The sequence below is a fragment of the Ceratina calcarata genome, unplaced genomic scaffold (assembly GCF_001652005.2).
Source record: "Ceratina calcarata isolate Rehan_Ccalc_2016 unplaced genomic scaffold, ASM165200v1 scaffold291.2, whole genome shotgun sequence".
Taxonomy (NCBI): domain Eukaryota; kingdom Metazoa; phylum Arthropoda; class Insecta; order Hymenoptera; family Apidae; genus Ceratina; species Ceratina calcarata.
In genome coordinates, this window is record NW_017151492.1 from 490,654 (window position 1) to 514,898 (window position 24,245).

Consider the following 24,245-nt stretch of genomic DNA (forward strand, 5'->3'; position numbering starts at 1 on the left):
AGTTCAGACCAGTTCCAGCTGCCGGATCTTTTGTACCCGAACGAGTTCCCATTTTTCGACTGGTCATGTGCAACTTTTCTTCTTCCTTTCTCCCCGCGTTATTGTTTGATCCTTAAGTTCCTTAATCGGAGTTGACGCGCCTAGAGCCCAGTACAGATTTCCAAGTTTCACGACCATACATTTTAATTTCGTTTTAAGTTTCAAGAATCAAATCGAACTATTGAAACTTGAAGCTTTCTTAGTTTTCAAAATGGACACGTATTAATGTTCGTTACGTTCTTGTTACGTTGGAAATATCGTTCCTTCGATAAACACGGTTTCATTGACAACAAACGTGGGGGGTTATGAAGAGTAATTGTATAAACAAGATTATGCAACTTGCTGATAATGGATTGCGCCTGTGCATCGTGCAAGGGACGAACGATCTTTGATTTCTTCGAGTTCCGCGAAAATTAACCTACCAATAAAGCGATCTCGATCTTTCCGTCAATTAGTCCTATTCTCTGCCACGCGTTCTGAATTTTTATTGTATTTATTATAATATATTATATTGACGCCTCGGTATGTCGCTTCGTTTAATTTCCGTAACCATTGAGCGAAACTTCCGGTCACGTTCGATCCAAGAAACGAAGTAACGCGAGTTCGAGGGAAAAATCTTGGGAAAGCACGTACCGTCTTATAATGACGCTAGGTGTTCCCCCTTCTTACACGATACCATTATCCTCCAATTGCGTTAATCTCGTTCCTACTACTCGCTTCTTTTCTCGCGACGTGTCACGTTCCACGTAAATCGAATTCATTCATTAAACGTAACGGCTAGAAAATGTTCGTATAATTCATTCATGGATTTTATCTTTGCATTAACAGTCCCGGTGATCTGGATCAGGAGATTGTAAATAGTAGATGGAAAAAGTGCTGCTAATGGGAAACGATGGAAGTAGATTATCATAAAATCAGCTCCGTGCGATGCGGTTTAGTCGCATACCATCGAAAATAAGCATGCTCGGTCGCGGCAAAGCGTAATGCAATCACTTATCTATCAATCGCCGGCACGTTGATGCAATTTCGGCTGAAATCGAATCATCGATCAACGATTTTCCGTGGTTATCGTAATTGATTCGACATATCGTATAAATACTGTCAACTATGTTTCCATATGAATGACGGTAGATTTTAAACGAAGGATTGTCAGATTTTAATTTCATTTAATTCGACTATATAAGATTAGATGAATCTCATAAGTGTTTACGCTCTATTGCAATATGAAAAAGTGTTTTACGACAGATTAAGAATATTTTATTTATTATTTATTTATTTTATTGTCTTGCCTTCTGGTTTTGGAAGTTGTTTATAATAAATAAATAAATAAATAAATAAATAAATTCTGAATAAGTAAATAAATTTTTAATATTTATATAGTAACAATTCGGTTCAGAATACAGAGAAATAAATAATATTGTTTTAATGTTGTAAATATAATAAATATAATGAAATAAATAATATTGTTTAATGAAATTCAGTTTTTTGTTTATTAAAATATGTTTTCACAAAAATTCTACCCAAAATTTCGCCGTTCTCGTCGTAATTGAATTCCTATCGTACGGTGCAGCCAGTGCGTCTCAAAGTCTACCGTAGTCAAGGACATTTTAATCTACCCTTGAATTTTAACTTATCTTATTTGCCTCTTTCCTTTTTCCCCTAATTACTAACAACTCACAACCTCCTCCTCGCACGTTTCTTAAAACGAAAAGTATTTCCTAAACACGCTTGAGTATTGAAAAGAAAAAAGAAATACTTAATCTTTAGAGTAATTAGCACTGAAAAAGAGATAACCGAAATTTAACTAGAGTTTCGGCACTTAAACTAAATTCAACTTTTCTTTCCGACCAAGTATATTTCATTATGTGTTCCCGCGGTTGACAGTCAATATAACGGTCGATACTGATTGACGTGGAAATCATACAGGTGTACGAGATATCACATGAGCGACGTGTGACGCGTTCGAGTTGGTTTAAATACATTTTGAAGCTCGGTAATCTGGCGTCCTTAATTTTCATTGACCTCTCGCGAGGAAATCTAAATGAAACATTAATCGTCTGTCTAAGATAAAACTCGAGCATGCAGATAGTGAAAATGACAAGTTCCCTCTAATGAAGTGAGATCGTTCAAATATTTTACGCAGACAGTTGAAAAGTGTATCTGAGCGTTTGTCATAGATATATTCCTCGAAGTAAAATCCTTATTAAAATTAACCAAGTGTCTTTATCATTGGCAACGTGAAGTAAGCATAATTGACATTAACTTATTAGTATTCATGATTGCTAAAAATAGTTATAGATGACTGACTGATTTCGTATTTGAGGTAACACTACGTGTAAACTTATGTAACTTTTTTTTATGCTTTATACATATAAATTGCTAGATCGATTCTAAAATTGAAAGTGGAATCTGTTTTTTAACTTTATTTCTATAATCGTTGAATCGAATTGAAGCTTGTATTAACTGTAACGATTCATTGGACGCAGGTCACGATTGCTGCTGAGACACGGCATGACAAGCGGGGGCCGACTACCAACGCAGCAGCAGCAGCAGCACCCTTCGATCCCCCAGGCCTCAACCACCGTTCAATCAATACGCATGTTCGCGCAGTGGCACGTCCACGCGTTCAAACCGCTAAGGAGTTTTCACGTAATTTGGCTGCCACCAACTCGTGCCCATCTCGAGACAGATATTGTAATAATTGTCGGGAAGGAACGACCGATAGAACGGTCGATAGAGCTTAGGGTAGCTCGGCGTGGTTGATACGTTGTCGATGTGGATAGACAGCGGTGGTACACGCGCACACAGCACCACCGAATGGAGGGACCGAGAGAATACGGGAAGCGGCGTGAGAGAAAGGGAGAGGACGGACGACATGCGCCGGCCCTCGTTTGCCGCACGTTATAATACGCGAAGCCCACGAACGGAACGGACGTCCGACGACAGTCATTCAGAGCTCGACCAGTGTGCCGCACGTTTCGTGGCTCCTCTGATCTTCTCGGTGATCGCACACCATCGTGTACGGTCGCATCCGCCCCTCGGCTTCCAACGGATCACTTGAGCCGTGGCAAGAATCAGAGGAAGGCTGCGAGGAACGATGCTCTGAGGGTGGCCGTCGCGTGCACGCCGGACATATCGTCTCCCGGTGATTTTTTTTCTCCGTGACCCGTAGCCGACTGAGGAAATAGACACCAGTGATTCAGTGAGAATCGTGAGCACGAGCCGTATACAAGGGTCAAACGATTTCCTCGGGATAAAGACCGATTACTCGGTGAGTGATTTTATGTATGGTCGTTATATGCATACTCCTCGGCCCGATACGTACGCATGAAAGTTCTCGTGAACGTGGTGAATATTGAATGAAAAGTGATCGGAGTTACGATTGTCAGGTCACTAAAAACATTTAAAGGATGCGACGTTCACTGATGAATGGAATTGAGCAGCTAGAGTGGCCAATTATATTATGCAAGTCTTGGAAAATCTAAACAAATTTCGTACCTTAGGATACAAGGAATTTATTAGACTGCAGGATTCAATTTCTCGTAGGATTCAGATTTGAATTTCCTGTTTCGAACGCTACATCTGATGTCCGATAAGACCACGTCGCGAAGGAGTTGTATGATTATTTGAATGAAAACAACTCCCGCATATGTTTCGCTACTAATTAATTATAATGTCTAAACGAATCGCGAAATATTCTTTATGACGCGGCGATGGTCGTCTTCTCTGTATCGGTGATAACGTGGAACGAAAACTGGGTTCGGAAAACCCGGTCGGCGACCCACGTGGCCTATTGATTTTCTCCGCCACCGCGCCGCTATGTTCACGCTGGTGGAAACTGGCTTTTTCTTCCATCGGTTAGCGCACCCTGCGAATATTGCGTTAAGAAACCCTATCATTCTGTCATCAAACATGAATCAAGTTTAGATCGTTTTCTGCTGATTTTTATAATTATCGGGTTTGCTTGTAGTATAAACTAAATCATTTCTATCAATAACAATTCTGTATTAATTTCTCATACTGAACAGACTGTTTTTAGTAGTTAATGACGCAACAGGAGCGCGTGATCGACTGTAATTATTTGTCAATACTGACTAATTAGAGGGGACGGATTTTGGAGTCGGCTGCGTGTAGCTCTGTACTCGATGGAACGATTCGTCAGTGTAGAATTACAAAGTATGTACGCTTCGCTCCTTATCACAACAATCAGCCGCTTTCCTGCAAACGGATCGATACGTATCCCAAGCGTGATTTGAACACGTTTAGTTACCATTTCTGACAGGTAGTCACGCTCGTCGCTGTGTCACCGTAAACACCAGACATGATAAGGACAGACGCCTTATAAGTACAAACGCTTAATTAACGCAAATTGCTTTTTTTTTAAAGAGGAGCGAATGTCTTTTTTAAACCATTGTAACGTTGACACATCGCATAGTGCAATGTTCTTTCTAACGGGACTTTAGGTTGTCGTTGGTTGTGAATTGGGTATTCCTTAATAAAAGTTTCCGTTAACCCGCAACGCATGGAAGGATCGATATCGCGTGGTTATCTTTCATGGGAGTCTTATGTGCAGGTAACATTCCCGTTAGCCGGTGAACATTGCGACGTCGTAGGTGTAGGATCAATAAAAACTGACGTAATGTTCCACGAAAGTTTCGGGAGCCTCCAGACTCGTCGGAATTCGGTTCCCCTGTGGCACGTGAGACCGGACCGTTATAGGCCGGACGAGTCAAATCTTTTATTCAATCGTCTCAATTTCCGCGCGAAACGACATTAGAGTAGCTCCAAACATGTTTGGTTTCATCGCTTCATTCAAGAATGAACTTAATTGTTATGTTAATTAACGTTAGAGTCAATAGATATTTTTCATTGTCATTTGATGTGAAGAATGAATCTTGTATCAGATGTGAAGAGATTTGATTTCAATTCTATGTCGAGGACGTGGAATAGCCTTGAAATTCGTGGCTTGTACTATCGCTATAAATACTTTTTATTCGAACTGGAGCTAAAAACGCGTTGCGAACGTACTTCGTCCGCGATTCTGTATAGAATAACGAAGGATGGAACCGGTACACGATGAAAGGGGGTTCTTAGATCGTCTATGGGCAAGTTTGGGACGAAGTTGTCGCCCGTATGCGTGGCCAGATGAAAAGGAACCGTCTATTATGTATAATAGACGTGTGCGATATTCTCCGATGCGTATGTGAGGCACATGGTTGAAGCAGTACGAGTGCCAGACTGTCGTATTAGAAGGCCGAATTAAAGAAGGTTCTCCCCTATCCGGGTACCAGGGGACAGAACTGTCCTACCGATTTTTCCATGATTTATTACCTACGAAAATAACGAATCTCCTTGGGAAATTCAGACAACACGTGAAATCGTAGGAAAGTTTTTCTTGCCAAACATGGAATATATAAAATGTAATAAAATAATAATAAAAAGATGAAAATGCTATTACGCGTGCAATAAAATATGTATAAAAAATTGTCTTCCTATTTTCATTTCAGTTTTCTCAGCCAATTGTACTGATAGAAAAAGATTATCAGGAATATATCTGCGCGCGTGACTAAAATTCATCAGGTGCTTCAACAGTATACAAAACGTTATCTCTAAACATTAAACAGTAAACGCAATTCGATAGTTGATCATGTCGAGACGAAACACGGCGATCGCTACCGCGGTACGTGAGCCTCACGTGACACCGCGCTGCGTGTCGCTCTTCATCCCTTCGATCTCCGTGATCGATCGCGAGTCCCGGAGGGCGTCGATCGCGTTACGGCTCAACAAGTCGCCGTGTTTGATTTGAGACCAGATACGCTTCGGTTATCTTCCACGTATTTAGACAGGTCGACGAGTTAAGCAACAAGAATTTAGGGGAAAAGAAAGGTAAATACAAGTAGTCGAGTTCAGGTATCGAACTTATCGGATTCGATTGTACTCCCGTCTCGCGCACCCGGGTTTTGAATAAGTAGTGTGGTCAGTTTTATCCGGCGCTGTACAAATAGTCGATAAATATTTGATAGTACGACGATAAACTGTGCACAGATCGGTTTAAGGAAGTGATCTTAATAAAACAAAAATACGAACGTGTTTGTGTCATACATGTACGTAACTCGTGTATTCGTTATCGGTCGACGCTATCATCAGAAAAAGTCATCGATTAGAATATGACTAAATATGGAAGAAACATTTGCCGATAGGACCTTCAGCCTTTCATTGCCATAATCGCTACGAGCGAAATACGACCAATTAGCCAAATATCACGTCGATTACGCTACGCGAATCACCGCCTTTTCTCGTTATCAGTCATTGATTCGACTTGATAATTCTAAAAACGTCACTACAAATTCATCGACGGCGGACCGTCCCGAGCTCGGCGAGCGCAGAAACGTTCGTCTTGCGATTGAATATCGACGCGGCAGGGGAGGAAGCACAGTGGTCGCGGAGAAAAATAGGTTGCGCTACGAATTCATGAAAGCTGACTAATAAAACCGGGATGAATCGGAGAAGAAAATTGGATGGGAAACTCTGTCGATAAGTCAACTCCCTCGGACACTGATATAAGTATACTTTGCTCCGATTACGCGTCGCGACCGCCTATGGATGCAATTACACCTCATCCCGCGTACTAAACACGTGAAAGGATCGTAACCGTTCTCTTTCTACGCGATATTTTCCTCCGCTATGTCTTCGCGTCCGCGGCACCGTTTTGCTGTTTGTGTTTGCTCGCGCTTTGGCGACGATTTATGCTGATCTTGGTGCCTTTGATATTGGTGCCTTGTGTAAACAACGGTTTGCTCGACGTCCAATAAGCAAGGATCAAGAGAAATGGTGGGATACGGAACTTTCGGTATGTCACAGAATCAATTTGCAATTTAACTGGGTATGTAACAAACGAATACCCGAGGATCGATCTCGTTTCAAATCGATTTCAAAGCTGCAAAAATAAACCTTTATTCCATGTGTCTTCTTTGGTGAATTTTATTCTCCTTGCGCGTTTTTGGCGGTTGATTTTTTTTAATGTGAATTTGAAAGTGAAGAGAGGAAACTGTAGCTCGTTTGAAGTGAATGTGTACACAGTTTGCAAAAAATTTTTTCCGACTTCTCGTCGACAGCTTGTAGTAGAGGATTTCCTCTCGAGGCTTCGCGTGATTGACACTTTGAGTTACACCGCTGTCAGCCGTGGAATTAACATGATATTAAATATTCGCCGGTGAAATAATCGGAGCAAAGATATCGCGACTGTTTACAAGAAAAACTGCGACCCGTTCTGCGAGTACTTTTAATGTCACGTCTTGCTTCTTGTCTCTCTCTATATCGTCGTTCCTGTTTTAGCTTCATTCATTGAAGATTCTTAAGAGAAAAGTCATTAATAAGAATACTATTATGATTAATAGAATTTCTCAAATATTTCTTTTAATTCATTTAAATATTCGAGATTCTGAATAATTCTATAAAATCTAATCTTGCTGAAACAAGTCTAACAGTTAATTTCTATTATATAGACATTAGACAGATTCGTTATTTATTCGTTTATTATTAGACAGATTCTTTATTTATTCGTTTATTATTAGACAGATTCGTTATCAAAAATCATTCGTGGCCACAGATGGACTAAAAGACGGTTGACAGAAAAGGAAAGTTAAAGGTGAAGGCGAGGTAAAGGCCGGTAGATTCCCACGTGGTACGACAGACTCGGTTATTAAGCAGTTGGAGGATTCGTGTTAACCGGTGTTTAAATTACCAACGTGAACGATGGAATAAAATTTTCCAACGGATTAAGAACTGGTTTATCACATTTGAACATATTCGTTAGGTGGTAGAAAGGCGTGTTCTTACGTTTTAACGCGATTAGTCGATCTTTACCGATTCTAGAATACAAGAAACAGCATACGTAAGATTGCTGGCAAGACTTCGATTTCTGCATTACTAAATTTATTTATTGTTTAATCCGTCAGTGTATCGATGACCGAGTTTCCGGGTTCGCCTGTGAACCAACTGTTGAACGCAGCTGTGCACGCAAGGCTAGTTTTTAATTAAAATCGGAAAATCAGGTGCAACATTCGGTTGTGCGTAAATGAGGTAAGCGTTAGTTAAATAAGGAACTGTCGACGTTCGAGTCATTGTAGTAACAGTCTCGTTGTTTGCCTGAAGCATTAAATTCTGATTTATTTATGGTTCATTGAAAATGACTGCGTTCGCATTTGTAGAGGATCGCTGGCCTTAATCTCGTTTGTCGCGTGGTGCGACAATGATCCAACATTCTCAGTGAGTTTTCAAGTTGGGTATGATAATGTGAAATGATTGCAATCGGGAACTACTGTGTTCGTAATAGATGCAATAGATTCTGTTCACCTGTTATACTTATGATAATTTTATCATTTGTATTCGAACAGTAATATGTCTGAGTTATCAGACACACGAAGAACAGCATTCTTAATTGATGATGAAGGAGTTTCTGGCGATTAAACGACATTGGAAAGGCCGTCGAGGTGATAGAAAGGCGTGTGCTTACGTTCGCGACTTCTATTGGTTAATTCGGAGATCGCGAAGGAGTATATTTCCATTAAAAGAAAGAAACATATCTGTGACGCAATCGATTGGTAAAAATTCCGTTCCTCTGCAAACTAGTTTAAGTTTGCAAACTTTAAACGACAGACCATATTTCGCGGACGGACGTTAAGTATCCAAACGTAACTAGTTTTTTTGCATAAAATTGCAATTTCTTATCGCACGTTTTAATCTTTACTGACGAACGATTGTCGTACATGATTTTGTCCAGTTTCTGTCTGAACAGACGAAACTATTTAATTTACTTTTGTAAACGAGTTCTCCACCTGCACCAGGAAACTCGGCGAGCTTGGAAGCCGTTTTATCAAACGAGAATATATTTACATCAATTTGCTTATCAACGTGTACGTCAAGACCGAGTATAAATTTTGCCTTTCAGCAAGAGTAACGACAAGACGTTTACGTCACAAATCTAACGGTTCAGACATTGATAACTTCGTTAAAAAAAAATACCTTTAATGTCATAATTCAAGCATAATATACGTAATCTATGATAACAGCTAATGTTCGATCTTTTTTATTAAATATCGACAGAATTCTCGTTTTCTTTTTATTCTCTTGCGGAACGGCAATGGGGTAGACGAGTAGGGAGTCTGAAGATGAATCGGGTAATGGAGGCTAGCTACAAGCGTCGTACCGTTTCTTACAGAAATACATTATTCAGGAGGGTGGAATGATGGAAATTGTGGAGAAGCTTCTTGCTTAAAAGCACAGTTTACTGATAACAAGGGTTTCCGATTCTGTTCTTCATGAACTGTTGCTTTAATGTTATGGAGCGTAGGAATTGCAAGTGTTAGACGGTATAAATATCACATGTATTCCGTGTTTCCTTATTTCGAATGAACCGTCGAATTGATCAACAGGTGCCGTTTTCGACTTCGAGTCGGCAGTCGCGGAAAAGTAGGACACTTGAAAGGTTCAGAACTTTTCCGTTGCTAAATTATTCATTCGATAGATAAATATCGAACATATACTGGCGATTTCACAATTGCTTATTATCATTTAGAACAGAGTTTGCAAAACGATAACAAAACATCACGAGCTTACGTATACGCAAGGTCTACCAAAATAAGAATTCTAATATCGTTCTCCATTATAAGTTAGAATTGTTATCATCATCTTTAATTATATGTTAGAATTGTTATCATCATTGGTTGCGCAAGATGTATTGCATTTCCACTTTTAACACATTGCATACCGCATAGAAATCTCTAAGACATACGCGAAGGACCGTACGTTTTTGGCAAACTGCACGTTATTTAAATCATCATAGCTGTGTTGTATACCAAATGACACGTCGCTTTCTCTTCTCCTTTACTCTTTGAGTCATATTTGCAAATGTTATCCTATCTTCGCTGCATCATTTCTGAACCCTGTCCTTGCTACATCATCCCCAAATACTCACCCTGATAACTCTACCATACAAATTTTAATCCCTACCACGTAAACCAAAAAACCTATATCTTAGCCCGTTTTCCATAATTTGGGAGCACTCTTGTTCCGAACTCTGACAGACGACATTTTCAACCGCGTTAAGCAGTAATCAGGTAACCTAGGGGAAACTAACACAAACCCAAACTGGCTCAATTTCATTGTTACTGTCTGTACAAATGAATTAGGATAAAAAGTAAATTAGGAAAAAACTTAATGTGCAGTTGCTTCTTTATTCTAAGTAGATTTTTGTTAAATGGTCTCTTCTTATCGTTTCCGTTTCAGGGAGGATGTCGAAGTCGGGGAGCATCAAGGATGGCGAGAAGGGGCCGTACGACCCGGTTCCGACCGCCGACAAAGGCAACGAGGAGATCAAGCTCGAGGCGAAGATGTCCCTCTTGAACGGCATCACCGTGATCGTGGGATCCATTATTGGATCTGGCATATTCGTTAGCCCGACCGGCGTGCTCAAGAACACGGGGAGCGTGAACGCGAGTCTTCTGGTGTGGACAGCTTCCGGCATCTTCTCCACGGTAGGTTCTCTTCACGCGAATTCATGATTGTTTCTGTTCCACTTATTAAGACACATGAAACTACGGCGTACCGTTACCATTAGATCTATTCCTTGACCAGTCATCTAGCTATGATATTCTCAGTATGTAATTCAGTCTGTAATCTAGTCTGATTCAACCCGATCAATCTGTTTCGTAAATGATACGAAAGATCCAACGATCAAGCAGAAAATTATGTAATGTATGAAAAGATTTTGCTCCATCTTAGCTGTTCTCAATTTGTTGATCGGTTCCAAAGTCTTATAAATGTTAATTTATTGAGTAGCCACGTTTCAAAGCGATTGCTCGTTGGTTGCACGACAGGTAGGCGCGTACTGTTACGCGGAGCTCGGTTGCATGATCAGAAAGTCAGGCGCCGATTACGCGTACATCATGGAGACCTTCGGACCTTTCCTGGCGTTCATCAGGCTCTGGGTTGAGTGTATGATAGTGCGGCCTTGCAGCCAAGCCATCGTGGCCTTGACTTTCAGCGTTTACGTGCTGAAGCCGCTGTTCCCGGACTGCACACCCCCGGACGACGCCACGAGGATACTCGCGGCATGCTGTATATGTGAGTGATTACTTTCCTTCTTATATATCTTAATAAAGATTGGTAGAATCTTTGTTAGAGGATTATTTATTCTCACGAAGATTAAGCTTCGAGGCTCCGGTTAATTGACGCGACGTTAGAAACCTCTACTGAGAACGATCAGATTTTAAGATTGTTCCAAGAACACCATAGAGACTGTCCACCGCAAATTGAATGTCTCTCCTCCGTTGTCATTCATGACCAGCCTCGACTAATCAAATTAGTTTCCCTCTACTTTATTGTTATTCATCTTTTTAACCACCTCTTGACTCGGCTCCTTTTAACCAATCTCGTACGAATTAATTTCTCCGGGCAACCATTGATATACCGCCGGTCCTTAAACTTCCGTTCTAATAAATGTAATATAAAATAAATACGTCGTATTAAAGAGGAGCTTTCATAATTTCTCTTTTAATTGTAAGATATGAGAGTTCGTTGAATGTACTATTTTAATTCTTAGAAAATATTTATTAAAACTCCGTGGGAAACTTGAAGATTTATAAGAGACGAAGTACACAAGTCAAGGTGTTCTCCGGGGAACGAATTACGTGCAGCTATTCTTGACTCCTTAGAATTCTTCTGTTCGAAGAAATCGGTAATATCCTAATGGTCCACGGATTTATATCCTCGCCTCGTCCTTGGTCATTTCTTCCACAGAGGAGAATTTCTCATTGTTGATGCCGTCCTTCGGAAAGCTTTCGAGAAGCTAAATGCTGCGGCTTGTTACGCGAACAATTTGTAATTCCCTTAATAATTCTAGCCTTGGAACCTAGTTTCCCTGTTTTTCTCTCGAATGATAGTACGTCCCATGGCGACTCGGAAGAACGTTGTTCCCTCTTTTTAATAAATCCTCCGGGAAATCTTGGCCTCCCATCGTCGTCCAAGAATTAATCAAGTGGGATTTCAATTATTTCGAGTTCGATCGATTGCCAATCAATATCTTGTTAGATTGTTATCTACCGTTTCATTTTTCGCAGACAATACAAAGCAAGGAGACGCTTTGAAATGAAACGTTGATTTAAAATTTATGATGATGTAATTCTACCTCCGAAATACATCAGAGTTAATCAAACATTTGTTACCGGCTGATCGATGGCGAAACGCCGGTTCGAGCTGGAATTTGCAATAATCGCAAGCAATGACGATGACCTTCGAGCGTTTGCTAATATTTTATGCGAACAAATGTGCTATTACGTTGCACGTAAGAACGTTCCGTTTCTTTTTTTGCTCGGTACGCTATTCGCTGAAAAAATGATCTCGAACGATCAAGTATCGTGCCGGAACAATCGGACTTTCCGTGATGCCATGAATCATTGAGGGAAACACGTTACGTTAGGCCGAGTAACGTAATGAAATTGTGTCATGAAATCACGTACTGTTTTTCTCCATTTTCAATGAGAACAAATGTCTACAAGGATTTTATCTTAGGCTTCAGTTTCGTTTTTGCTTATTATTTCAGCGGCCGGAAATTATTTATCGTGTCATTATTCTGCATACGCCGCTTCTCCTCGACTCCAGACTCCCGTTAGGCTATTTCCTAACACTGTGAAAGTACGGATTTATTTGAACCTGCAGAAAATCTAACTACAAGAAGGGGAAAACAGAACAAAAATAATTTCTGTGTGTATGAAACGCGTTCCGTTTTTCCCCGCGCGAACAGGAATACCGTTAGTCGATCGGATCCCGCAGGACGAGCGGAAAAAACGTATTTTTCGGGGATCACAGGGAACGACCACAGAGACGGTATCGCGTTCTTGCGGTCGCCGGTGTCCTTCCGCCATAAAACCTCCGCCTTATAATATCATTTTACAGTACGTGCTGGCAAAAATATTTCATTCTTTTATTCAATTTTCTTGCGAACAAAGCGTTTCGATTGCTTCGGCTCGCGACGGACGAGGAAAACATAAATAACTTTGTTTCGCTTCGTTTGCGGAACGTGTCTCACGATTTCTTGCTTAATGAAAGGTATGCGTCGTCTAAGTTTCGTAATGCAGTTTCAAGCAATTGCGTATATTGCAAATTTTTTAACAAACGCCCTTCAACGTGGCTCGTTCGATGTCGAACGTTGACAGCAAGCTGGATTTTAATCCCAACTTGATCTTCTCATACTTTTTCGTTAAGATTAATTAGCAGACTTAATTACAATCACGTGAGCGTAATTTCCTGGCAAACCGGAAGCGAATCTCGCCAGAACCGCGCCTTGTCTCACGATGAATGTAAGAGGCTGGAACAGCGAATCGGATTTTCCGATGGCGCGAAGGAAACGAGTTCCGTTTAATTTCCGAGAAGCAAAGGAAGAACGCGAAACCACTTTCGGTCTCGAAACAGTTCTTACAAAGTCAGATCATTACAGATTCCGCGTTCTTATCCTTTAATTATCTTGGAACTGAGTTTCGCTTCAATCTTTAATCGCGAGTTCAGGAAACAAGTTTGAAGGAGTCATGAATGTCTCGCCTTTTCGACTGTCCAGTTTTCTTCGTCGAGCTTTATTTCTATCATTACTTCATCGAGGCCACTTGTAATAGTGTTGCAGATAAAGATGAATTCCCAGAATAAGACAGCACAGTTGATGAAGATCAATAATTAAGTCCAAGGGAAATCCAGTCGATTTAGCATGACGTTACTCGTATCACAGCAGTATCGTCGCACATGCACGTCACATCTTTAAACGATTTTTCTCGACGCGCCAAGTATACTTAATCGTAATCATTAATTCAATCGTTAATCATACAACAGAACAAAAGAAAGCGTATTCCGTTTTTGCCGTTGTGATTCTTGAAGAGATAAACTGCGCTGCGAAAAGAAGGCATTGACATCGGCCGAGACCTGAGCAGCATCGATATATCGGCCAGCGGACGATTCGATCGGGCCTGGCGTCGCCGGAGGACGCGCCGGCGGCGGTCAATACCGAGTGAAAAGGCTGCGCCAGCAATCACGTCCCATTGCGATTAAACGTAATCTTCTAATAACGTGTCAACTGACGGCCGCAACAGCATAATTCGTCGAAGGGGGCTCCCGGGGTGAGCGAAGAGGAATCAAGATAGCAGACAAAAGAAGTGGAAGTGATGTTTAAGAACGGGACTCTCAAGACGCTCGCTCTCATCTTATCACAATATATCACCTGGTCGACGAAACGTATTCTAATTCATAAGAAGCTTCTGACAGTTGATATTATATAATATAAACAATACGAATTTATCAATATAATTTGTAATTACGAGATGATCACCCTAATTACCATAATTTAAAAAATGACTTGATTAATTTGCAATAAATATGGAATCGTCCTAAGTCCTACGAACTCGGACGATTCCATCGTAATTCCTAGCGTATTCGTCGCGAAAACTATACAAGGGACTCGAATTGCGAAAGACGGCACTAGCGAAGAGCCGAGAAAGGAGGAACAGCCGGTCGAGGGGGGGGAAGGGCGGAAAGTCTCGCGATATTCTTCGCGATGTTGCGTCAGACATTTCTTGCTTTTCTTCGTTAACAAGCCAAGGACAAGGTGGAATCCTTTTTTCCTGACCGTGCAAGAACGCGCGTTTCCCTACCAGGACGAATTCATTGTCCATTTCGATGGTATTTCGACATTTCATTTACCAGGTCAACCGAAAGTAAATACTTTCAAGGAACGCTCTCGATTCGAAATAAAATATGTAAATTAAGCTCATCGATTTTTGAAGCTACTGAACTTTAATTTCACTTCATGGCTAGTTAGAAATTGCAAGCTTATTAAAACGTAATTGTGTCCAGTTTAATACTTTTATAGTGCAATTGAAACTGCGTGCATGTATCGTACGTAAAACAGTCACATAATCACTTTAAAGAGAGTCATGGGACATTGAAAGTGCAAAATGTCTTGCCGATTGCGTCAGAACATTGGCGCACTGAACGAACGGCATTAAAAGTAGGTCTAAATGTAAAATCCTCCTTTCGCTACAATTTCCCCTAATACGGAATGTCTATAACGCGGTTTTAATATTTTATTTAACGAATCAGACGTTCGCTCAATATTGAAACTAGGCTCGAGCCTGGCTATGACTATTAAGCTAGATACGAAGAGCACCTGTTTTCCCGTTTGCCAACGAGCAGGTCGATAGCCATCCACGGTCGATTCCACCCCTAACGTCGCCGTCATGGTTGGACTGGTGCCAATTAGTCTGAAACGCTAGCTTCTGACTGTGACCTGTACGCGACCGGTTCCGCGCAATAAAATGCGGCTCTATACTAGTTCGCTGGTGCAAATGAATAGTTCGCTGACTACTTAAGTGCGTACAGGGTGCGTAAACGGTTAGACATATTCGAGACAAGAGTCGTTCGTTTTACTCGAGTACCATCCAGTTACGACATTGTTGTTACTAGGGTAACACAAGTAGTGCATAGTGCGTTTATCTACCCTAATCTCCTTTGTTCTCGATTCGACCGCGATACTTTTTTTATTAGCACTTTTCTGTAGAAACGTTGTTGCTTCTACTGTCTGCATTCTAATAGCCTCACTCCAGTTACATTTAGCGTTCGATCTAAGATTAAGATTAACAAAAACTTAACATAAATTCCGTGAGATATCTTGATCGGTGAATAATGGTAAACGGAACTTAAGTGCACGTGTTCGTGCATCGTTCGTTGTAATCGTCTTTGTGATTAACGTTTATCAACCAGACTGTAATATAATGAACATGAGAGTTTGGTAAATTGATAGTCGCGTGGCATCGTAGCGTGCTGGTGCATTTGATTTATTAAGAAAGAACGCGTTCACTGGCTTCTCTGATTAATTCTGCTGATCAGTAAATCTAATTTAACGCGAGTGGGAATTAATCAACGCCTACGAATTTACTTATCGCGACTGACGGACGTTTGTTTGATAAATTTTTTTTAGGTATCCTGGCGTTCATTAATTGCTGGGACGTGAAATGGGCGACGAGAGTGCAGGACATCTTCACGTACGCGAAGCTGCTGGCCCTCTTCATTATCATTTTCACCGGGGCTTATCAACTATTCACTGGTGAGTTCAATGACTCTTGCAGTTTATCTTCTGCTTAGGATAGGTTCATTCTTTTTTCGATATAAAAAGGTGAAACCATATCGAAAGTAGAGCTGTTCGCCGTCGACTCGACTTTCTCCGTGTAAATTGAGTTTCTTTTGTGATCCGGGAGAGGCAAGAAAGTTCCATTTTCGCCCCGTCATTGTTAATAAAGAAGAGAGTTTCTTCGAACGGTCTGTTAGAAATTGTATCGATATTCCAGGAATTCTTTGGACGGAAAAAAAAGTGGCTCGACGAGCTTCGGCGAGCTTTACAATTTTCTACGGTTTCATTCATTTAATTAGAACAATTTTTTTTATCTCTGATGCTCTTCAAGACGATTAAACTGTTTGTCACTCGACTCGCGATCTAATCTCGAAGTCTGTCGTGCGAACGTGGGACGTGAAACTTTGCGAACGGAAGCGTAAAAGCTGTATATAGTTCCCGTGTCGAGTGTTCCCATCGTTTGTTTCGAGTTAAACGCAATAAGCTCGACGGCAATTTCTTGAGCAAGAACTCGCGGAAGCTCGCGTTAATGTTACACCACCCACACCACCCTTGACAGAGCCAGTGTAAGACCGTTAGGCGTCTTTTCACTTGCCGGACGAGACAATTTGCCCAATCAAAAAGGTGGGTTAAGGGCGCTTTAAGGACGATTCGAAGCGCACCGGTGCGGTGCCCGTGCAAGAAATCGCTTAAATTGACCTATTCACTGCGCTCGAATGGCACTCCGTACGATTGAATTATCGACCTGAGAACTCCTTTTGATTTCAACCAGCGTGAGAATTTACTGCAAACTCGAAGAAGGAAGATCGAGAGACACGCGCGGGTTTACGACGTTCCAGTTTCTTTTTATCATATCTAATTACGATCCATTAAATTTTTAATTAAATTCTACACTCGGGAGTTCGTTAGCTCCGTTAGCTCGTCGTGGCAGTTTCTCCTGGAACATTGCGAAACGTATGTGTATGGACGCATTCCTCGGAATGGCTAACGATGGCTGATCGATCACTTTCATCCGTATTTTGCAGGGCACACGGAGCATTTCACGTTCGAAAACACGAACACAGAAGTGACGTCGATAGCACTCAGCTTTTATTCGGGACTGTTCGCTTACAACGGTTGGAACTACTTGAATTTCATCATCGAGGAACTGAAGGACCCTGTCAAGTAAGCTGCTGATAAGTCATTTCACTGAACGGTTAAAAAAATATCGCGGCTTTAATATACGTACAATGGAAATTGCTATGATATACACATTGAGGTGATAATGCATGAAGTATACTTGCAATTATTATTTTTGCAAGATCTTCTATTTAATAAATAGAACGAAGGTTGAAGAGATCGGTTTTGTAATTATAAATGTTATCGATGCGGTTTTCAGAATCAGCGTGAAAATTATTTAAACAAAACGTGTACGGACTCGGGCGGAGTCTCGTGCAATGATTGACAGCGATTGCAACAGCCAGTATTGTGTATCTATTAATTAAGAAGCTGTGGAGGGTCGTAGTAAATCTTTTATTGACTTGGACACGAGGTCAACCGAGGTTCTTTACTCCGCGTACAAAGAACTATTTAGGGTCAAATATTTTGAGTACTCAGCAAATTTTCCATCGAGTTCTCGTTCCGTCCGCCGCAAACTAAAATCCCAGTTGTGTAAATCAAATCCGAGACTGTCAATATTGTATTTTCTTTTATTCCTTTAGAAATTTGCCGAAAGCCATTGGGATCTCATGCATCCTTGTTACTCTTGTCTACGTTTTCGCAAATGTGGCATTTTACACGACGTTGAGTCCGGTGGAGGTTCTCGGGAGCGAAGCTGTCGCGGTGGTAAGTTGGCTTTCGCTCCAGTGAAAATTTACAAATCTGAATCGGTCGTATAAAGAATATTTTTACAGACATTCGCGAATCGTCTGTTCGGTATGTTCGCGTGGGTAATACCCGTGTTCGTGGCCCTGTCGACGTTTGGCGCCGTCAACGGAATTCTTCTGACGTCCTCGAGGCTGTTTTACGCCGGCGCCTGCGAGGGCCAGATGCCTGAGATACTGACAATGATTCAAATTTCGAGGCTCACCCCTACGCCGGCCGTCCTCTGCATGGTACAGAACGACTTTCCAATTAATTTACCACTCGAATGCCGTTCTAATTAATTTAGAACTCGTTTAGAAAAGTGTTTGTGCAATTCTCGGATCGAATTGCGGTCTCTTATTTATCCTCCGAAGTAAACGGGATTCTTTAAGAGCACTGTTGACACTAAAGGATTGAGAAAAGTAAGCAGCATTGAAACGATTGAAATTTCATTTCCATTACAGGCTCTGTTATCCATGGTGTACCTCTGCTCTTCCGATATCTTCGCTCTCATCAATTACGTTGGCTTCGCTACTTGGGTATGTGACTTCCACTGTATACATTCTATTTTTATATCATTATCGGTTTACATCCAACGTAATCGTTAAAAGTTATTTGTTCGATTCGTTGAAACAATGATAGAAATTGTTTTCACAGTACGCTAAAAATTGTCTCTCGTTTCAAGAAATGCATTGAATCAAAACCATTATTCAGGTTTAGTACTTCGCGCGATGTCTCTAATTAATTCCATATTATAGATTCATTGTATTATTTTTCATTATATGGACGTATTATTCGACTTTATAGCGGATCGTAAACGCGACTATCTTGTCACATCGCCTGACCTTGTCACGACATCTTGTAGTTTAATCATCAAGGAATTAATAAAATGTAACTACTCACTTTTGACCGATAATTTTTTGCAGTTGAGCATAGGCGTATCTGTTCTCTGCTTACCGTGGCTCAGATGGACGCAACCGAACTTGCTCAGGCCGATTAGAGTGAACCTTTTCTTCCCTGTAATTTACATTCTCGCCACCCTCTTCGTAACGATCGTGCCTATGTACGCTAGTCCCGTGGAAACAGGTAAATAAAAAAAATCCTCTCCTTAAGATTAATTAGATAATTGAGAACTGATTCTTTTTCAGGGTACGGTTGCTTGATGATCCTCTCGTCTATACCGGTGTACTTCGTATTCGTCGTGTGGAAAAATAAGCCGAAGTTCTTTCAAAAAGGAGTCGGTAAGTACAAATTACAATTCAAGCTTCATTTAATAATAAAGAAGTATTGATTTGTCGATCAGAAAGAATATTTGAGTTTCGTATTATCCTCTTTGATCCAGTTTCGACCAAAGACTAGCTGAATTTTATTAAACCCATAAAGTTATTAATTTTTATTTTTACTAAATTTTTATGTTTCGTTTCCGTTTAACAACAATCTGTTCCCGCAGGCGCCGTTACCAAAACATTGCAGAAGATGATGGTAGTCGTCGGACCAAAGACTAAGGTTCAAAACAGAGAAGATACACTATGACATAATTTAACTCTTTTCATATCACGCATGCTTATCAATCGTTCATTTTTCTCATTGAAATGCTTCTTCCTCCTCGATCATTATGCATGCAGATTATTACTTTCTTCGATATTTCACCGGCACTGTACAGACTTATCTTTCATCAAATATTTTAGTTCTCTAACTTCATACAAGAATCGCGTCAGAAGAAAACGTGACACGATGTTTCGGTCACATTCACCGTTCAGTAAATTACATTTGACGAACAATGCTTTAACTTAAGTTCGCTGAAACATTGTTCAACTTTACGTTTGCATGCTGCACTCACAACATGATCAGCACCACGCACACTGACTCGTACAGTGCTGTTAATTAATGGCGCACCCGTAAAGATTGTAACTCAAGTGTCACTAATCACAGAGCTAATTACCCAGAAGAGTCCGACTGCTCATTTAATACGACTTAAAGCGTGTTGTCGTTAGTTAAACCGATAGATTGAGTTTATGTCGCGACTTAACGACGTCGCGTAATAACATTTACATCTATTACTGATCTCTCCCCTCTCTAGAACATTCAAGGGAGACCGAGAGATTGAATTTAAAAATTGTTGTTCACAGTAAGCGTCACGAAGTTCCTGCAGAAGATAATACTGGCCGTTGGCAAGTCGAAACCCGCTCAGGTTTAAACCACACTCTGAATGGTTCTTAGTCTTCGCAACGATGACTTCCAGCCACGAAAGAATCAGATGTATATTATTAAGACACTCGGAAAACGTTTAAGGAATACGCGATGAATTCGATTTCGAGTAGTAATAATATTCGTCGTTTACGAGAAGGTGAAAGACGTCCTGATCAGAGGCAGCCATATCGAATTAGGACGCCTGCCAGTAAATAGTTAGCTGATTCTGCTATTCAAATGTCATCCTTGTTAAAATTTTCGCGGCAATCGATCATCGGCTCCAGCGAAGATAATGACCACAAGAAAAAGAATGTATTTTAACATAAAAAAAAACGCAAATCTTCGCTGGACACGTGAATGCATTCAAATCTCTCTGATAACTTGACAGAGACATTTTATTGTTACTATATCCGTTTTATCGCATATCGCATCAACTCCATTCTCGTGATTCGACCCTTCGTTTCGAGCATTTCGATGTTAACTTTCGACTAGAAATAGATATTTTAATTTATAGAATGTTTCTAGCTTATTTATTAACACGGCGTTTGACTTAAAACAATTCACGTTCTGTCCGTAAATTTCGATTCGTTATAAAACGGGGGGTAATTAGAGAAACGAAGGGTGGAAATATCGCAACGTGTTGGCACTCGATCGCATAATATAATAATCGTGTTTTACTGCCACTGTTGTTGGCGCGTGCATCATAAACGTATACAATAGAATCGCGAGATTTTCGATTCTTCATCGAATCAAGCGAAGAACAGACAGTCAGTCGACTGACTCTGGCTAGACGAGTTTATTTCGTTCGATTCTCTTCAGATCTTCGAGCGCGGATTTAAGTTGTCGATAATTTCGTCGCACGTTCGTGCGACACGGAGCAAGCTTACGACCGTACGAATTTAGGATTTTTATACTTTTTTAAGTGTAATCTAAGATTCTTAAGACAATTTTAGTCCGTTTCCTAGTATCCCTGTTTCTTTTTATCATTCCTTCTTCTTTTGTCATGTATGCGTGCGGGGTGAATGTCTAAGAGATATGTTGTAAAATATCGTGGAAGATTCTCTTTCAACCGTGCATGGTATGAATTTTAATCTTCGTCTTATAGAATAATGTCACAGAATAAAATTTATAAATTTTTACCATAATTAGTTTTAGATACTTTGCGTGTTTCATTATGCTAGATTCGTGGTATTAGAAAATTAGTTGACCGTTCATGGCCAGGTCTCCCCATTCTCACTTCATACAACCTTAACTATTTTACATGTAAAACCATTCTTTTTGTACTCGATGAAAAATATATGGGGTACAATTGAATAGATCAAGAGAGCAGCTTATGGCTTCGTACAAAATTATAACATTACCATGATGTTGAAATTGACATAATTTTTTCATCGACATCTTAACTGTCCGAAATTTTGTACACTTTATTCCTAATTTATATTCAACGTTTACAATGAATCAGAGAAACAACTGTTTGTAAATGATAAAGAAACAGTAAATTGATTAAGACCTCAAGATGCACGTTGAGAATTGCGGACTGTGCAACGAGGAAGTTACGGAATCCAACAGATACGAAGTTTTCCTTATTTATTAAACGTCAGAGGAAAATGAAAGGAGCGGAACGTCAGGCAGCTCGCGAGATTGTCTTGTAATTTAATTGATCAAGTGCGAACCTTTTAAGACTTAACGATTTATCTCATCCTCATCGGCAATGAACGTCATTGCTCACGCGTTGTGATTTTTATTTATCGTAGTTATTCGAGTCGTAGTCAGTTTCGATCTTTAATGCCACTTTTTTTAAACCGACTGTTGACGCACGGATTTCTCGATTACAATATTCTCTTTCTCACGGGTGTAATCATTTTTAAAGATACGAAGTGTGATGCGACAATTATACAGTCTGCTTGACTATCCTGACATATCGAAAGAACATCACAATTTTCCGTCATTTTTATATACATTCCTTTTTATTAGTCTTAAAATATTTGCATTATTGTCGCATTTTTTAAAACTTGTCTCCACACAATTTTCCTTCTTGCAAAAGAAGGAAAACGACCCGTGAGGCAAATCTCGTATTAAGATTTTCAATGAACAGAAGCCTACGGAAATTTTCAATGAAATTTCAGCATATCGAAAATTGTTCTAGGACCAAAAACATATTTTTTCAGAAAGCGTTTTCTTCCGGGACCCGATTTTGATTAATTGCAGAAATGTCCTGTTGCGTCCATACATAGCATTCATGATAATTTAATTACTTTCATCGGAGCTCGCAAATCATGGCGATTCGTCTATCGTTATCCTTTCCGAAGGATAAGGAAATGGAGAAATTTTAAATTTCAAACAGTCGCTGTATGCTCAACATTTTTTCCAACCAGCGATGCTCAGTATACCGAAATATTAGAACAGTATTAATTGTGGACTGATTCAGACAATACTTTACTTCTAATTTTTATGTAATTTTATTATAACGAAAAGGACGAATCGTCAAAACTCTACATCATGATTAAACTGAGGTTTCCCGTCTTAACTATGTGTTTGTATTCTTTATGGAATACATTTCATTATTCACGTCAAACAATTAAAAAAAAAAAAGAAACAGTGATCAGGGTGTCTATCGATGCATGGCCTATCGATCCTGAGATAGTCTTTACAAACATATTTAGAAAATCGAGCAGATAGTTGTGATATTTCAAATACTTTATACAAGTTCTTTGAAATCAGAAGAGATGTGAAAAGTTGAAGAATTTAAAGTGAATTACGTTCTCTTAAATCTGAAGCCTATTGATAATATGATTAGTAAAATTCTAAGATTCTGAATAATTTAAATAATTTTATAAATGATTTAAATAATTTGATATTAGAGGCAAACATGAATTATTGTATGTTTCTACAACGAGAGCATTAATAGGCACTCTGACACACGTGACAATAAGCATCTACATACTAATTAAGTATTAAGGAGTAACTAAGGTAAAAGAGGAGAGCGTTGAAGTGTTCGCCAAAATTCGGCTTTTTTTTAATTATATTTTTATGTTTGCGTAATACTAGCACGTACTTGAAATGGTTTGCGAAGAGAACGAAAAAGAAGCGGAGGAACCTGTTTGAACACTTTAATCTTAAACAGTCTCGATTCCGATTCCCGATGGACCGTGGTTGCGTCGTTTTTCTCTAGACTCTTGCACTCGTTCGTGAATTAGAAGTGCAATGAAAGAGAAGGCGGTATTATTTTTATATTGTACATAACGAGTATGAAATTTCTTTACACGATGTAAAAATAAAAATAGGAGAACTAGATAATGAAAAGTATAAAAATAAATCTTGTAGAAGAAGAAATTAGAAGAATTATAAAAAGTAATTTACAATAACAACAGATGATTAAAGAGTATTGTGAAATAAAAATGCTGCAACCACGTCTATGATTCTTAGACAGAAATTTTTGTCGAAACGAATGGAAACGATTAGAAAAGAAACAACATGAAAAGCAGTAGCTTAGGATCTATTTAGATGAGAGAGAAAGGAAACGAGAGATCTTATGGGACGAGCAAACTGTGACAATATATTATATTGTATAATATACTGTTGTTCAAAATATTTTAAAACCCACTTTCTTGTCCCTTATCATCAGATTAAGCAATCCTATCGCTCATTGTGCTAGTAAAATACAGAATGAAATTTGTAATTTAATTAAGAGAATATCCCTTGTGCATTGTAGTTTTTCTTTTTAGATTTAGACGTTCCAAAATAAACCCATACTTCTACAGAGTCTTTTATTAAAATAGCCCTGCTGCCCTATCTATACCTTCCCAGATTTTTCTAAATTTTCGTTTATTGCCAAAAACTGCTTACTTGTAGCTGCTAGTGAAAAATGTTTGAAACGAAAATTGTGAGTACCATGGAAAGCTACAAGTTTCGTATGAAACATTTTTTTTTCTATCATCAATAGTTAACGAGTATTTTACAATAAACTGTTTTTTCGTTTTTTGTTAAATACTTGTTAATTATCGAC

General features: G+C 39.6%; 1 protein-coding gene across 4 annotated transcripts; it reads left to right on the plus strand.

Annotated features, from left to right (window-relative positions):
- Positions 1-2,843: 2,843 nt before the first annotated feature.
- On the plus strand, positions 2,844-23,830 carry LOC108623847 (large neutral amino acids transporter small subunit 1). Of its 4 annotated transcripts, XM_018022680.2 has the most exons (12): positions 6,494-6,889; positions 10,327-10,574; positions 10,917-11,163; positions 16,058-16,183; positions 17,233-17,371; positions 17,908-18,031; positions 18,100-18,300; positions 18,514-18,588; positions 18,976-19,135; positions 19,198-19,290; positions 19,500-19,555; positions 20,179-23,830. In XM_018022680.2, the coding sequence occupies exons 1-12, from the start codon at positions 6,868-6,870 to the stop codon at positions 20,179-20,181; spliced, it is 1,494 nt and encodes a 497-aa protein (XP_017878169.1). In that variant the 5' UTR covers positions 6,494-6,867; the 3' UTR covers positions 20,182-23,830. The 4 variants fall into 4 exon arrangements, with proteins under 4 accessions (XP_026668415.1, XP_026668414.1, XP_017878168.1 ...); XM_026812614.1 differs by lacking the exons at positions 6,494-6,889; positions 20,179-23,830 and adding an exon at positions 2,844-3,310 and having other exon boundaries at positions 19,500-20,172; XM_026812613.1 differs by lacking the exon at positions 20,179-23,830 and having other exon boundaries at positions 6,488-6,889; positions 19,500-20,172.
- The last annotated feature ends 415 nt before the right edge of the window (positions 23,831-24,245 follow it).